The sequence below is a fragment of the Gallinula chloropus genome (assembly GCF_964237585.1).
Source record: "Gallinula chloropus genome assembly, chromosome: 1".
NCBI lineage: Eukaryota > Metazoa > Chordata > Aves > Gruiformes > Rallidae > Gallinula > Gallinula chloropus.
This window is the reverse complement of record NC_140085.1, coordinates 92,838,853-92,853,997: the sequence shown is the minus strand read 5'-3', so window position 1 is coordinate 92,853,997 and position 15,145 is coordinate 92,838,853. Positions and strand designations below refer to the sequence as shown.

The window sequence follows — 15,145 nt, the reverse complement described above, 5'->3', positions numbered from 1 at the left end:
TAATAATAGAGGGGTTTTTTTAAGTCAGTAGATAACGGAGAGAATCCCTGTAAATACATGCAAGCATGCACAATCTTCCCTTAAAGCCCCTCCCACCTCCTGCATCACTCACTTAGACATAGTCCTCCGGCAGCTATCAGGGAGCTAAAGCAACAGTCCCTGTCGTCCCCCCAGAAGGCCCTAGTGCATGTACTGTATCGCAGAGCCAGTGCAGAGGGTGGCTGCGGAAAGGTGGGGTAAGTGCTGCGCCAGCCTGGTTTTTACTGGAAGAAAGGCTGTGTTCCTGTGCAGCAGTCCTTGCTGGAGTCTCATGGGAAATGGCTCCAGAGGGTTCAGAGGGAATTTCCAGACTAGAAAGCGCTGCTGGGAGTAGAGCTGCCAAGGTAAGGTCATGCTTGCGTATAATCTTTATAATCTCTGACACTTGCTTACATGTAGCAGCTCATGGACTCTCTAAATTCTCTTCGGTCTCTAGAGACTCCTGTGGTCTGACCTGCTGCTTCGAGCAGTCCCTTTGCTGGATAAAGTGAAATAAGGAATGAAGCATAGGCCAAAATTTAGATAACGGATTTAGAGTCTGTGGGTTGCTTGTTCTTTGGGCCCTGCCGTGTCCAAGGTTACAGGTACCGTGGAAAGGAGGCAACTGTTCGGCAAGTAGGGGATTGGCAGGTTACTGAATGCGAATACAAACCGTCTTCCTCCAGGTGGGAGCCTCACAGAGGGCTCTCTTGCTTCACTCAGTCCGTCTTGCCTCTCCTGGGATTGACATTGGCTGGGTGAGCCTCATGCAAATACTTCATATAGTGTAGCTTAATCTGCCAGGCACTACTTTGGACTTCTTTCCACCCCGAAACCTTAGATTTGCTTGTGCTGAATTGTCTGATGTGTTTCATCTCTTCAAGAACTGAACCATGGTGTGGTTGATCTGTCTTGTTTTCTACTTGCAACACTATAGAGCAGCAGCTTGTGCGTTCACCTTGACCTTCCTTTCTCCCAGCAGCTGAGCAGTGGAACAGTGGACAGTAGGCGTAACGATTTAATCCTTCTATTTTCGCTCGCTCGGTAGGTGAGCTGGAGGCTTAGTGTTGGTGGGGAATGGAAGGCACCAAAAGGTACCCGCAGCTTCTGAGGGCGCTGCACGTACCCGGTGTCAAACGTCTTCTGCAACTTCCAGTCTCTGCGTCGGTTACTTGAGAACCAAACTATGCCGGGCTGACTGATGCGTCCTGTTCTCCTGAGGAGTTTTTATTCGCATGGCCTTATGACATTGGCATTTTCTCCTCTTCACCCCACCTCTTCCCCTTTCCTTGCCCCACCCAATCATCAGTTAAGGGGAAAAAAGCATGTGCTGTCAAATCCTAGCATTCCAAATCATCACGGACTTCTGCCTGTTCTTGAACTAGTTGGAAACTGCACTGAAAGGATGCATTATCTGTAAGGTTTGTTTTTTGTAAATGACGTAGCACCTGTAAACTGAAAAATAAACGTTACCTTCAAGTATCTCTCTCTGACATGTATAAGAACAGGTTTGGGTGGAAGCGCACTCTGCAGGGGCGCGCTCTGTGTATTTGAGGTTGCTTTAAATCTAGGAAGAACTGAATGGCTGACTCCCTGTCACCTTCTCCCACTCCAACCTTTAAGAAAAAATGGAGACATGGAATTACCAAATCTTGTATCCTATTGCTTTCATCACCCACGGTGGTGTGATCTTGAGAGCTGAAGATTATAGGGGAAGGGAAGTCCAGCCAGGAAAGCTGGGCATCTTGAGTAGCTGGTAGCCTGTTACTGCGTTGTATGCAGGTGGAGTACCAAAAGGGATTTTTTATAAATTATTTTTATCTTTTACGTGGCTGATAGAGCTGAGGTTTTGCTTTCAGCCAGCTGTGCCCCTGAACTTGTAGAGTTTTCCTTTGCAGGCATTGAGAGCTGAAGTGAAACAAGTATTAGAGCTATTTAAGTAAATTAATCTGAAATACTGTAGGAAGCTGGTACTGGTTAAGTCTGGAGTGGCCTAGAGCCAGGGAGGTTGCCTCTACACGTAGTTGTCTTGTGTCTTAATTCTGATGTTGTAAGCGCCTGATATCCATGTGCTGCAAGGGACTCACACTTCATGTGAGAAGTGGCTGGAACTGAAATTGAATCAATTGCAGATTGAAAGCGAAGAGGGAATGAACAGGCTAAAGCGCTGTTCTGTAACTGAGCCTGGAACCGCTAAGAGCAGAGTAGGAGCAGCTTGAACCAGGCTCCCCACTCGCAGCAGCAGCACCGCCCGCTCCCATGGGTGTCCCTGTCTTTGCTGCCATCACTTTAAACAGAATCTGAAACTCCACCAGGCTGAAATTCTGGAGCTGCTACCAGGGCTGTTACTGCCCATTTACTTCCAGGCTCCCAGTGCGTATGTATGATACAGATACTCGATGTGCCTGTTTTCTACCAACAAACACAGAGACCAACTTTTGACTGCTCTGTTATCTTTTTTTTCATTGAACTCCCCCCAAATTCAGAGCCCATTTGTATCAAACCTGAGTGGACTGCACTGGAGGCCCCAGAGTGTCCTGCAAAAGCCAGGTGCTGTGCTGACAGCCTGAAGAGCACTGAGCTCAGCTGAGGTCACCCAAGTAGCTCCCTACAGCTGTTCATCAGTTTTCTCCACGTGGGGCGCTGGGGGAGGATGGTCCTGGCCAAGGGCTTCTGGCGGCTGTTGCAGAGGACAGTCAGCATTTTTAGAGTTAAAAGGGGTCAGTATGTGAGAATCCTGCACTACTTGAATCCTCCAAAGATGGTGTTTAGTGTCTGCTGTGCTGCATGGAAGCTATCGTAGCATGGGCAGGAAAGGCAGGGGGAGCAGTATAGAAACATGGATGTGTAACTGGTGCTGTAACTTACCAGGAACCCTGCGATGGCTGTCATAGGTGCTGATTGTTGAGTATCTGGGAGGCACTGATCTAATGCAGGAGACCTGAATTGTTATTTTTAATATTTATTTTTCAACAAATAAATTGTCATTTCACCTTATGCTCTGTGGCTGGTTTCTTACAAGTTCCAGTACAGCATGTCCAAACTGCAGTGCGAAGTACAGACCAAACACAGGCTGCAGGAATAGATAGAGTGGAACTGACACCTGTCTTTTGAGAGGGTTGGCTTAATTTAACCATTTGTCTTCCTCTATATGCTCAGTCCAAAGTAGCCAAAGGACCAGTAAAAAAACCCAACAAAAAACCCAAAATACCTCAGTAGCAGCCCTAGGGGTGAATAAAACAGCCGGAGGGGAAACGGAGCTGGCTAAAGCAAGCCCAAACCTTTCTCTCAGCTCCTGGGTTTGTATTTTGAAGTTTCCTTCAGCATCACTCTCACTTTTGCTGGGGGAAAATGAAAAGCTTCATGGCAAAGGCTGGAGAGGTAGAGCTGCTTCTCTTCATCCCAAGGAGAAACAAAAACCTTATCTGCCAATTCTTGTCATTTACATCAGAAGTACCAAGGTGTCTTCCAGTAGTGGTCACAGCACCCAGCTCAAGAAGTGCTTGGACAATGCACTCAGTCACACACTCTGACTTGGCTGGCCCTGTGTGGAGCCAGGGGTTGGTCTCCATGATCCCTACGGATCCCTTCCAACACAGACTCACAGAACAACCCATGATTCTAACAAAACAGACAGCAAAAACACAACGTGCTGGGCTGGTTTTAAGTATTTTAAAGCCGTCTTTAATAATCAGTTCCCAGTTAGACACTGGGCATTCAAGGAACTCTGTTAAGGCACATACAACTAAGGACAGAGCGGGAAGAACCGTGCTTCTAGATTATAATTCACTGAGAACTTCATAATACCGAAGCTGACTTCTTCAGAGGATTTCCAATGAGAGTGAGCAAAGGTCCCTCTATTCTATCTTCTACAAAAAAGTCCCCAAAAGGTAATTAAAACATTGTGATGCACAAGAAACAATGTTAATTACTACTGTGTTGAACTGATTTCATCAACTTTATCCTAGTTGTGAAATACAATAAAATCCTAAAGTATGAAGAGATAGAAAAGTTGTATTCAAATCAATTTTAGAATTGCACTGCCATGATTTTGTGTGGGGTTTGTTGGGGTTTTTTTGCCTTTCTTAAAATTAACAGGCACGTTTAGCAGTAGGTTGTGGAACAATGGGTAAGGGAATCCTTCCTAAGATGCAAGCAGCAGCTGTTGTGCCAAGTGAACCTTCCCTATTCCCTCAGCATCACTTTCTCATCTCTACAGCATAGAGATCACAACGCTTCTGGCTTAAAATAGGGATCTGTTGACGTATTTCTGCGAGTTTCTTCATATCTGCAGGGGAGGTGAGAAAAAGCCATTAGAACAGCAGTCAGAAAGGAAAGGTCCCGAGGTCAGGCGGGGAGAAGAGCAGCTTTCACAGCAGACGGGGCTGTGGGGCACTGCAGGTGGGCAGCCAGGGCTGAAGGAAGCCTCAGCTTTGTGCTTTCCTCAGGGAACTGAAGGGTAAAGTGCTGCTTGTTCTTGCTTTCACCTATGCGAAAGGTGGAGAAGGGGTGGGAACACTGTCTCATCTGCAATGGCATGTGCAAGCCCACAGACTTTCAAAGTGTCTCTCCTTGGGCCCACGAGCTGTACTCAAACAAGCAGGAAAAAAACCCAAACCTTTAACCCTTACCTATGTCTGTGTATACAACTGTTTCGTCAGCCCCAGCTTTGGCTATGACTTCACCCCTGCAAAATAAAGCACATTTGTTCACAGCATTAACACAGATCTCAAGGCATCACTGCAGTTGCTGCTGTTTGTACAAAAGGGAGTTCCTACCCTCAGTATCTACAGCTGTAAAGACAGGGCTGTCCCAAAAATAGCATTGTAATTCATAGCTCTGGCATGACAGAGATGGCTTCCAGGCTTTGTACAGCGTGCCATGCATACGTGACACATACTTTACTTAGACCTAAGTATGTTTCTGAAGGTCCATGAGCCATGGCCAAAGGAGCTATGAGAACCAGCACACGTGAGCATGCACTGTACCCCAAGGTGCAGTGAAGCTGTTTCATTTGAAGAATGAAACAACTTCACCAGGGACAGCCAGAAATGGCAAAGACTAACGCTGCCTCCTCTCGGGTCCTACTGGATTTAACAGGAGCGTATTTTCACCCTGCATGAGCCACTGAGCATTATTTATGATGTCTTCCACCAGGTGTGTGGTCACTCCTTTCACCATCTGAAGTTAAAAGCTCAAGACAGATAAAGCTTTTCTTACTCTGCAATCATCTGGAAGAGAAGTATCAGTGGAGTTCAGGTAGTTATTTTTGTGTCCCTTAAGATTTGGTCACTTTTACCTCTGGTGCACCTGTGAGTTCAGCTTAGTTCAGAATGTGTCTCTTATCTAGCTGAAGACATTCTTCTTGATATTTCTTATGTCAAAGCAGCATTCTTTGAGGGCATTAAATATTCCCCTGTATAATGGTTAAGATGGTTCAGTTCTGCACAGAGAGTTGCAGTAACATGTAATGTGTGATGGAGTGAACAAACCTCAGGGGCAAATGCCAAATGCCAGTACCCAAGAGCTGCTCTGCTACCAAAAAGAATACATGCTGCTAAGCTCATTTTAGTTTCTTTCTTGGTTTTCAGGCAGTTCTAAAGGATGACTTTGAGAATGCAGACATGAGTCTCGGGTGCTTTTTGGCAAGAACTTGGGATGTTTTTAGGAGTAGACAGAGTGTGGGACTGAAATGTGACTGTTAAGTAAAACCTGTATTTTTAAGCAAGAAAAGGGGGGGTTTGGTTGGGTTTTTTTCTGAACTCACCATGGATTTACTACAGTGCTGTGTCCCCAGGCAACGTAGGATGATTTTTCATCCCTAGCAGGAGATACGGTAGCTACGTAGACTTGATTATCAACAGCTCTGTGGTCATAAAGAGATGAGGGAAAGAGAGTAAGCTTTTATTGGTTTTTATACCACCAATTAACTAGCAAAAGAGAAAGAATTCACTCTGAAGAGGAAGCTATATATCCTCCTAAGGACTAGCCAACATTGTAAATGACACAGAGGTCAGAGAAAGCAGTCTGGGAAGGGCAGTCCCTAGCACCTGCTCCACAGTTAGCAGGTAGAATTAATTATATGTTCATTCAGTACATAGCAAAGTAGATTGAAACTGACCAAATGAATAAAAATAGTCCCTTCAGGAATCTCAGGGTCTATTTCTATCTGTAATCAGAGAAGTTCTCAAATGGTTTATCAGCTTTTCTATCGAGAGGTCTGTGTGTGAAGGATGCTTACAGAGCCACAGGGACAAGGTGCTTCATAGGGTGTAACTGTGGAGAGGCTGTCAGGAGTGAAGGGTAAGTATTTCTTGCTCTTCTCCTTGACAGCACAGTCACTTTGGTGTCCCACGCTAGGCTTGAGGAACCCTGCAGCTCTCAATAGCAGAGCGTCCCTGCAGCACCCTTTCTGATGCACAGGGTCATTTGGAACAGTTGAGTTCCATGGGCTACAGCTCCCTCTGGAACAGAAGGATGGGTTGTCACTTTGCTCTTACCGTCCCCGTTGCAGCAGTTCCCAATGAGCTGGTCCTGTTGTCATGTTAAAAGCCCCTGGATATATCAGCAGCTGACAACCTTTGTTAAAAGAAAATTAGAACCCAACCATCAATAAGTGGAAATGGCCCTTCACCTTGAGACTCAAGGTGAGGTTCTACCCTGACCTCTGCCCAAAACGGAACCACAGCCTGTCCATGCATGACATGGGGCAGTTGCTTTTGTCACAGCACAAGCCCTGAGATACATTACACCCATCTCCATCACTCCATCAGCAAATATATATCAGGAACGATTGTTACTTGATTTAAAGAGGACAAGAGAACAGACAATGGTTTGAATAACAAAGTCCTGGTCACAAGATGTGTTTTGTGTTGCCAGGTGAGGACAAGAGTGCCCGATCACAGGGACTGCCCAGTATGTACCGCCCCGGAACGGCCCAGCACAGCTCAGCCTTGGGGTAACCACGCTCCATTCGGTGACCCAGCCTCACCTTGCTGTCCGTAGATTTGAGCCATCTCAGCAAATCTGATATCATAGCAGATGCCCAAGCCCACTTTGCAGTATGCTGCTCCAAACACAAGAGAACCGCAGTTAGACAGCTGTGGCAAGCACACAAAAGCAGTCACAAGACTCCCCGCAGCCATCCCGCCAGCTGTTACTTTGTACATCTCAAGGAAGCAAGAGGGGCTATATTTAACTGTGTATCCTTAGCTGTAACAAGCATTGGCTACCTGTGGGGGAGCAATCCCACCTCGTGATGAAGGTGAGATTCACTCTCAAAGGCTCTGAGAAGCAGCCTTACCTGCCCTTTAAAAACAGCCATTTCCACAAAGTCACATTACATCCAGTCTTTGTGCCATGGATTCCTCTCTGATTTAGCTGTGGCTTTACAGTCCCTCAGGAGAAGAAAGCTCTCCCTGCTCTTCCTGGACTAAAGAAACTACAGTTGCATACTTTTCTACAGAATGCATGTTGCAAGGAGGAAAAACGGGTGAGGGGAGACGAGCCTCTTTGGAGAGCTCAGTAAGCAGGACATGGTCATTTCTGAAAACTGGGGGGGGGGGGGGGGGGGAAGTAGGCATCTTGCTGTCTGATGTGGTTGATTCAAGAATGTTGGAATGGATTTACAGTAACTTGTCTCCATTATTATATCATCCTCACAGGAAACAACGTGCCAGCGTAGCTGTTTGCCACAGACCTCCTTTCCTAGGCCATGGTTTATAAGCACAATTTTGAAGATGTAACTGCTATTAAAAAAATACAGTAAAGGTGTCTCTAACAAACAGTGGCCCTATTGATTTGTTAAGGGAAGTGCCATGACATATGCTTAACCCTTGCTGCTCCTCTGCCCCTCTGCAATCACACCGCCTTTTTAAAAGCTCCAGGAGCGACCCACACGCTTGGGATAAACCTACGACTGTGTCTGCCATGGTTGTCAAAGGCCTAAGGTAAATCTGTCAGGCTACAACTCCACTGGTGGGGAAGAGAACTCCAGAAGGACGCAGTGTTACATGGTTGAGCTCCTTAAAGAGGCGGCTGGTCTTATACTCACGAGTATCAAACATGGAGAGACTGTTCCCTGGACTCAATGTTTCAGACTCTTTAAACTGTATCTTCCCAGGAATATTAATGTCAAATAGATGAACCTGTAATTATAGTATGATTAGTAGCATTTCATAACAAAATTCTCTGCTTGGGATTTGAGGCTCTTTCTATTAGGCAAATTATCATTATCCAGACCACCCTTGTCAGGATCCCAACTACAGATCGCTTTAAGATCATAAGATCTCCTAAAGAGGATTTAAAGCTGTTCCTTCTTTACAGAAATATACACAAATAAAGTGATTTTGGGGGAGAAAAATAAAAGAAGATTGGCTATTTAAAACAAAACTTACAATCCCTGTGATCCAATTGATGCACATATGAAATGGTGAACAGTCCCTCTCCCACTTTCCTGTACGCCCCCTTTAAGTACTGGTACACCACAATTAGGTGTCCCCAGAGTCTTCTCCAGGCTGAACAAGCCCAACTCTCACAGCCTGTCCTCATAGGAGAGGTGCTTCACCCTCCTCTGTACTCACTCCAACAGCTCTGTGTCTTTCCTGTACTGGGGACCCCAGAGCAGGACACAGCACTGCAGGTGGTGTCTCACCAGAGCAGAGCAGAGGGGCAGAATCACCTCCTTTGACCTGCAGCCCAGGACATGGTTGGCCCTCTGAGCTGCTGGTGTTCACTGTCAGCTCATGGTGAGCTTGCCACCAATATTTGTTCTTATTTACGCAGTACAAACCTGCACTCAATCTACAAAGAACTACCAGGCTAGCAGACCAGAGCGGTATGATCGATGAAAAGCAAGACAGTACTTCAGAAAGTGATCTGTTTGTGTAGCTCAGGGGCATTTTGCACCACCTCCTTTATTCCAAGTAACCTTGCATACTCCTGTTTTTTCCTCAAAAGAAATAAGTCATTGTTCATCGAAGGAATGATAACTGTCTGCACAGTCAGACTGACAGAAACTATGCCCTACAGTTATGAAGAGGAGGCAGTTTCTCAGAAGCCACGAAGCAACATCCAGGTTCAAGACAAGAGTAAGCAAGGATCTACTACAAACAGCAGACACAGCTTAAATACAGAACTTGGACTTTGGTTATCTGCACGAACAACACATATAGCCCACAAGGTATGTAAAGAACAGTATGTATAATAACAGAAGACTCAAATCCATTGGGAACCTGAAGGAAAATCCCGATCCCACTTAGGCATCACTGTGTGTTAGACCTCAACCAAGGTACACAGATAAGTTGCATCGGGATTTATTCTTTACCAGGTTTCCCAGACTCAGTGAAAAGCCAGTTATGCCTTCTGCATTCTGTCACCCTTATCCAGAACAAACTTATGACCACCTTTGGAAGGGGCGTTTCCACACGTCAAATAAAATTCCCATGCAATTCTACTGACAGCACTCAGCTTACTCTGAAGGCAAGAACCTAATTCACATCACCTTTAGGCATGGAAGAAATAATTTACACACCACTGCTAAGCAACCTTTAAATCACAATACTGAGCCACCTTACCTTCCTATGCTTTGCCAACATAGCACCATCAGGCCCAAAGACAGCACATGTGTTGTACAGCTTTCCATCATCCTTCTCTGGAATGGATCCTTTGTAAAGGTGAAAACAAAGATTTCCCCCACTGTATTAGATGGAACTGTGATCCAACGGCACTAACCGACGATGGCCGTTTTGCCCTCCGGGAGCCGGTCACTAAGAGGACGCTACCTCCAATGAGATAGATGCTGCACTCCTTTGCAACTTCTGACAGCTTTTGTGTCGATTCCCCAGGGATATTCTCTGCATACTCCTTAAAGTACTTGGTTCCATATGGAGAATTAAAGCATTCCTAGAATTAGGGAGGGGGGAAAAAGGTTAAAATCCAGTCACACCGCTGCAATTAGAGCAAATGCAGTGGGAGTGCTGGTGCGAGCGCGTGACAGAGCATGAGCATGGACATGAGAGCAGAAGATGTGCCAGGCAGAACATGAGAACATCCTCTCAAAACTATCAAATACTTGTGGCCATCCACAGCCCATCACTTCTTCACTTTGACAAGAAATGCATTTCTCAGAATTACTTATTCTCAGTCCGTTAGACCCAATGTCCTCACAACTCCACTGTGCCTCCTGTCCTAGGCTCTAGTTAAAAATTCTCTATCCCTCAGAACCAGGCACGTAATCTTTAGACAGTAAGATTAACAGAACAGTTTAGATGCCTAAACTAGGTGGCTAGTGGTATTTGAGATGCCCAAGCCACCCAGAACTTTATTTGCCGTTATATTCCCCAGCACTGTGAGGACGGATCCCTCCCAAGACGTTCTGTCCCCTAAAGGAACACAGCTGAAGGCCACAGATAGGCTATCAACTAGTGCCAGCACCAACTCTTCGGCAAGCGACTCCCAGCCTGGATCGTTACTTCTGCTCACTCAAAGTTGTAACAAGATGTCAGAAAAAAAACAAAACCACCCCCAAAAAACTCAACCCGTAGGCTCGTGCTCTCCAAAGTGGTAAGGATACAGGAACAGGTCTTCAAATTAATGTCTGCCCATTTCTAGATTCTAATGGGTTCTGGTTTTGTTTCTTTATCTGTAAACATTAGAAATTTTCTCTCAAAAATTGTCCCTGGTTCAGAAATGAAAAACGTTTAACACATCTAGGGCAAGATATCACTGGAAAACTGTTCTGTGCCTCTGCAGAGCTGTAGATTCACAGAACCACAGAATCAAAGGGGTTGGAAGGGACCTCAGGAGATCATCAGGTCCAATCCCCCTGCCAAAGCAGGTTCCAAAACATACAGTCAGGGGACAAAACTTCTGGTCTTTAATGCTGGGTGACTTAAAAAAAAAAAAAAAAAGAGGGGGAAAGAGACAATTTCAATTTCACACCCATGTCCTAATGCCAGTGTAAAATTTACCTCCTCCAAGTCTGTGAAAAGCCTTGGCTTGTTTGACAGGTTTTACTCTAAAAGCAGAAATTATCATTGGCAAAGAGAGTATCTTAACTAAATAGGCCTGGAAACCTCAGTGTTTGTACACATGAAAACCAGCAAATAACAGACAGTCTCAATGTGCGAGGCCCAGCCAGAATAATCAAAGGTCACAGCTGCAGCACAAGAGCTGTGCTAGCACAGGGGAGCTGGGGAGGTTGCTTAATACCCTGCCTGTGACAGCAGGAGAGAAAACATTCCATGCATAAAACATTCAGACCAGAAGTTCACCCAGAGAAGAACTTTGCACTCCTGAGTCAGACGCTGCAGGGCACAGGGGTAGTACACATAACACCACAAAAAAAAAAAAAAAAAAAACCAAAAAAAACCCAACAAAAAAAGAAAAAAAAGCCCATAGCTGCACTGGAAAAGTCACCTTGTTGCCAGCAGACTTATCTGTGCCAAGATTCAGCAAGGTAATCACGGCTGAAGCCCAAAAATAAATCAGAAAGGTAATTGATTTTAATTGGCTTTTTATGCTCCCACACAAGGAAGTCACAAGATAAATGTGTTTTAATAATAATTCAGGCACAAATGACCTGTGGGAAATATCTTAATTCTGTTTTGTTTCTCACACACTCTCTAATATGGAATGACTATGGGAAAGAGAATCACTGTACACCTGTTTTCTTTCACCTTCACACCAACATTCTTCAGCCAAAAATCACCTTTTCCTACAGTTCTAGCATAGAAAGCTTCTGCAAAGATTCAAACCACAGCATCACTTTCATGAATTCAGAATATACCAGTGATGGAATTGCCTGGGATTTAAACCAGCAAAATCTTGACTAGACTCTTACACCACAAAAAAGACAACATGCCTTTTTCTCACTCTTGTTTTGCCCCCTCTTAAGCGTGCTGCTAGACAGAACCCCTGGGATTTTTCCTATTTTGGAGCCTCATCCAGCATTTAAGATATCCAGAGAGAAATGGGAATATGTGATGCATTAGTAACGCTAGAAAGGCTTCCAGGGGCTTGAGGCACAGGTGCTACATCGACCACGGTCTTTACTCACAGGCAGAGCCACGACTTTTGCTCCTTTAGCCGAAGCTTCTCTCACCAGACCGCAGGCTCGCTGCAGGTTATCCGATTTAGCAGCAGACACATGGAGCTGGATAAGAGCCAGGCGGAAGTCTAGTGGCAGAGAAGAAAAGATGTCAGCAGGATCCCTCCAGGAATCTGAATTCGCCAGCGAGCATTTAACAAAACAACTTTCCTTATATACTAACATACACACAAACCACTTCCAACTCAAGTTTGCAGTTTGTCTGTGACTCTGGAAACGCTCATCAAAGCCACCAGCAAACTAATGGCCATACAAAAACTATAAAGAGAACACATTTCCTGATCGTTTCTTTGCAATACAGTTTCTAGCCAGGCGAGAGTTGCAAGCGTTATCAGTACTGCCTCCACTGCAGCAGAGAGCAGGATTTCTTATTTGCAGGCTCCTGAAGTACACAAGTGAAGAGATCAAGTCAAGTTTTGTGCACACCCCTTGGACTTCCTTCCACGAATCTCCTAGTAGCCTGGGCTGTAGGAAGACACATCCTGACCAGGTAGAACAGTTTCCTTCGAAAAGAGCAAAAGAAAAAGCTCTGGCTTCGTGAAGAAAAGCACCCCAGTTTCAAAGCACCTCTACTGCCCTGTTGTGCAAAGACGACTAGAGGATAAAGAGCTGCAAGCAGCAGAGAGCTAATGGTACGTGAAGCAGGAAGAACCAATTCAAGTGATGCTGAGATTGAGTCAGGAGCAGATAAGGCAGAGTGTCTTCCTTCCTACTTTGGTTCTCGCTCCAGTAGCTAAGCAGCTCATTTCTTAGGGGTTAAGGAAATTATTAACTGTTCACTTTGTTGCTCCTCATGTGAAAGACTGTTAATGTTTGGTTTATTGAGAAAAAAGTTCCACTGAGGTTCTGAACAGATGTGAACTATAGTCAGCTTCCAGACCCACCTAGATAACCATAATAGAAGCCTGTCTAAAACTCACTCATATTTGTGAAATGTGCTTTAGCTCAGAGTAATTGAATGCCTAAAAATATACATTTCAGCACAGATTTTATTTTTTGAAGAAAAAAAAAAAACCACAAAAAACCCCCACCAAACCACAAAAAGTAGAACCCCCCCCTCCCCCCAACAAACCCAACCAAAACCATCTGCTAAGGAAAACGTTAGCTGCAGTCCTTTCTGTAACATTTAAACCAGCAAGAAGCCATTAATCTTATTCTCCTTACACCTCAATTTTGGAGTTTGTTAAAGGGCAAAATCAAAGCCCGGCCACGCCAGAGCACGTGCACTCGTGCCCACGCTTTGTTTTCCCGACGCTGGAGTTACAGGAACACGGGGGAGCGTGCGACAGGGCTGCAGAGGCCCAAGATCCCTCCTGGCCTTGTGAAACTGACGCCAAAACTCCTTTAGACGCGGTTCCTGGCCCAAGCCGACAGCGACGCAAACCGCAGCCAGGCAGCAGCGCGCGAGGGCGCAACGGCCGCGCGCGACTGTACCGGTACAAGGCGCGCGGGTTGGGGTTTCGGGGTGGGCTGTTGCCATGGGAAGCTAAGCGCGCCTGCTTCTTCAGGCCCATTTCCTTGACGCGCTGCCGCTGCAGCTGTACCCGGAGGTGCCGCGGGCATCGCCCTCTGGTACCCGCGGTACCACCAAACCCTCAGCGGCAGCACCCCGGGGCTGAGGCCTTTTCCAAGCCCACGCTAGGGCCGGGGACTGCGGAGGCGCCGGCCGGGGCAGCATCCAGCGCACGGCCCGTCCCCACACTGAGGGGGGAGCGGGTAAGGGCCCAGCGGGGACGAGGAAGGACCGAGAGCGGCTGAGGGCGACCCCTGCGGAGGCGGTGACTCCGCGGAGAGCGCCGGGACGGGCGGGGAAGCCGGCACGACGCGGCGGCGGCGCCTCTCCCCCGCTGAGGCCCCTTTTCCCCCACGTCCGCGGCGGGGAGGGAGCGCGAGCGGGTAACCGTCGCTCCGCCACTCACTGGCCATGGCTCCGCGCGCCGCCTGCATGCCCGCACGGCCCCGCGCTCCTCCCCCGGACCTGGGCGGTCCGCCCGGGCGCATGCGTGCGCCGCCGGGCAGAGGGCTGCTGGGAAATGTAGTCCCGCCCCATGGCAGGGCAGGGTGGGGCGGGCAGCGCCGAGGGGAGCGGCGGCAGCAGCGCTGCTCGCCGGCGCCCCGGCGGGAACGGGCGGTGTTTCCGCAGCAGCGCCCGGCCTGGGGCTCTTTTAAAGCCGACTCGTGCTCTGCTTTTAAAACGTCTGGCTAGTTCCTCGATCCGATCTCACAGCACTTCCCTCCGCAGCTCTCCTGGCACAGCCGGAGGGGGCGGCGCAGCCCGGGGTCAGGGCAGGAGCTGAACTACCCCGTATCCGAACCGCTGCCGAGCCTTTCTCCCTGCGTAACCCCAGTGGAGGGCAGGGAACTGGGAGCCGAAACAGCACCTGGCAACACCACAGCCCGGCACCTGCACCCCCCGTGCTCGATGTGCCAGCATCCTACTTCCCCGGCCCTCACAGAATCCTTAAGGTTGGAAAAGGCCTCCAAAATCATACATAGTCCAACCGCCCCCCTACCACCTGGATTACTTGCCAAACCATGTCCCTAAGTCTCTCATCTAACCTATCCTTAAACACCCCGAGGGTCGGTGACTCCACCACCTCCCTGGGAAACCCCTTCCAATGCCTAATCACTCTGAGAGGAAATGTCTCCCGATTTCTAACCCGAACTTCCCCTGGCACAACTTGCAGCCATTCCCTCTTGCCCTATCATTAGTTGTATTTGCTAAGGGCTCGTCCTGTGAGATCTGTACCAGTTTACAGGCAACTTGTTCGACTGGGACATGCCACCCCCCCACACCTTCCTTTACCAGGCCATCATCTCCTAAGGTGCAAACCAACACATGAACTGCCACACGGCTTTTATTACTACCTTTAAACACGGTGTGCTCCTCTCCCTCTCTCCCTCCCTCCCTCCCTCCCTCCCTCCCTCCCCTTACTCAAGGTGGAACACTGCTGCCTCCTGTAAGTATTTCACTATCTTTGGCTTTTTAAAAGCACGTTTGTAGAAGGGGAGATTCAT

The 15,145-nt window shown here is 47.4% G+C and overlaps 1 protein-coding gene across 1 annotated transcript; it reads right to left on the bottom strand.

Moving 5' to 3' along the window:
• Positions 1 to 3,680: 3,680 nt before the first annotated feature.
• Positions 3,681 to 14,083, bottom strand: NIT2 (nitrilase family member 2). Its single transcript, XM_084279912.1, has 10 exons — positions 14,047 to 14,083; positions 12,077 to 12,195; positions 9,801 to 9,921; positions 9,594 to 9,682; positions 8,072 to 8,165; positions 7,010 to 7,084; positions 6,519 to 6,597; positions 5,786 to 5,884; positions 4,650 to 4,705; positions 3,681 to 4,306 (listed from the first exon to the last, which is right to left on the bottom strand). The coding sequence occupies exons 1-10, from the start codon at positions 14,072 to 14,074 to the stop codon at positions 4,218 to 4,220; spliced, it is 849 nt and encodes a 282-aa protein (XP_084136038.1). The 5' UTR covers positions 14,075 to 14,083; the 3' UTR covers positions 3,681 to 4,217.
• Positions 14,084 to 15,145: the final 1,062 nt, after the last annotated feature.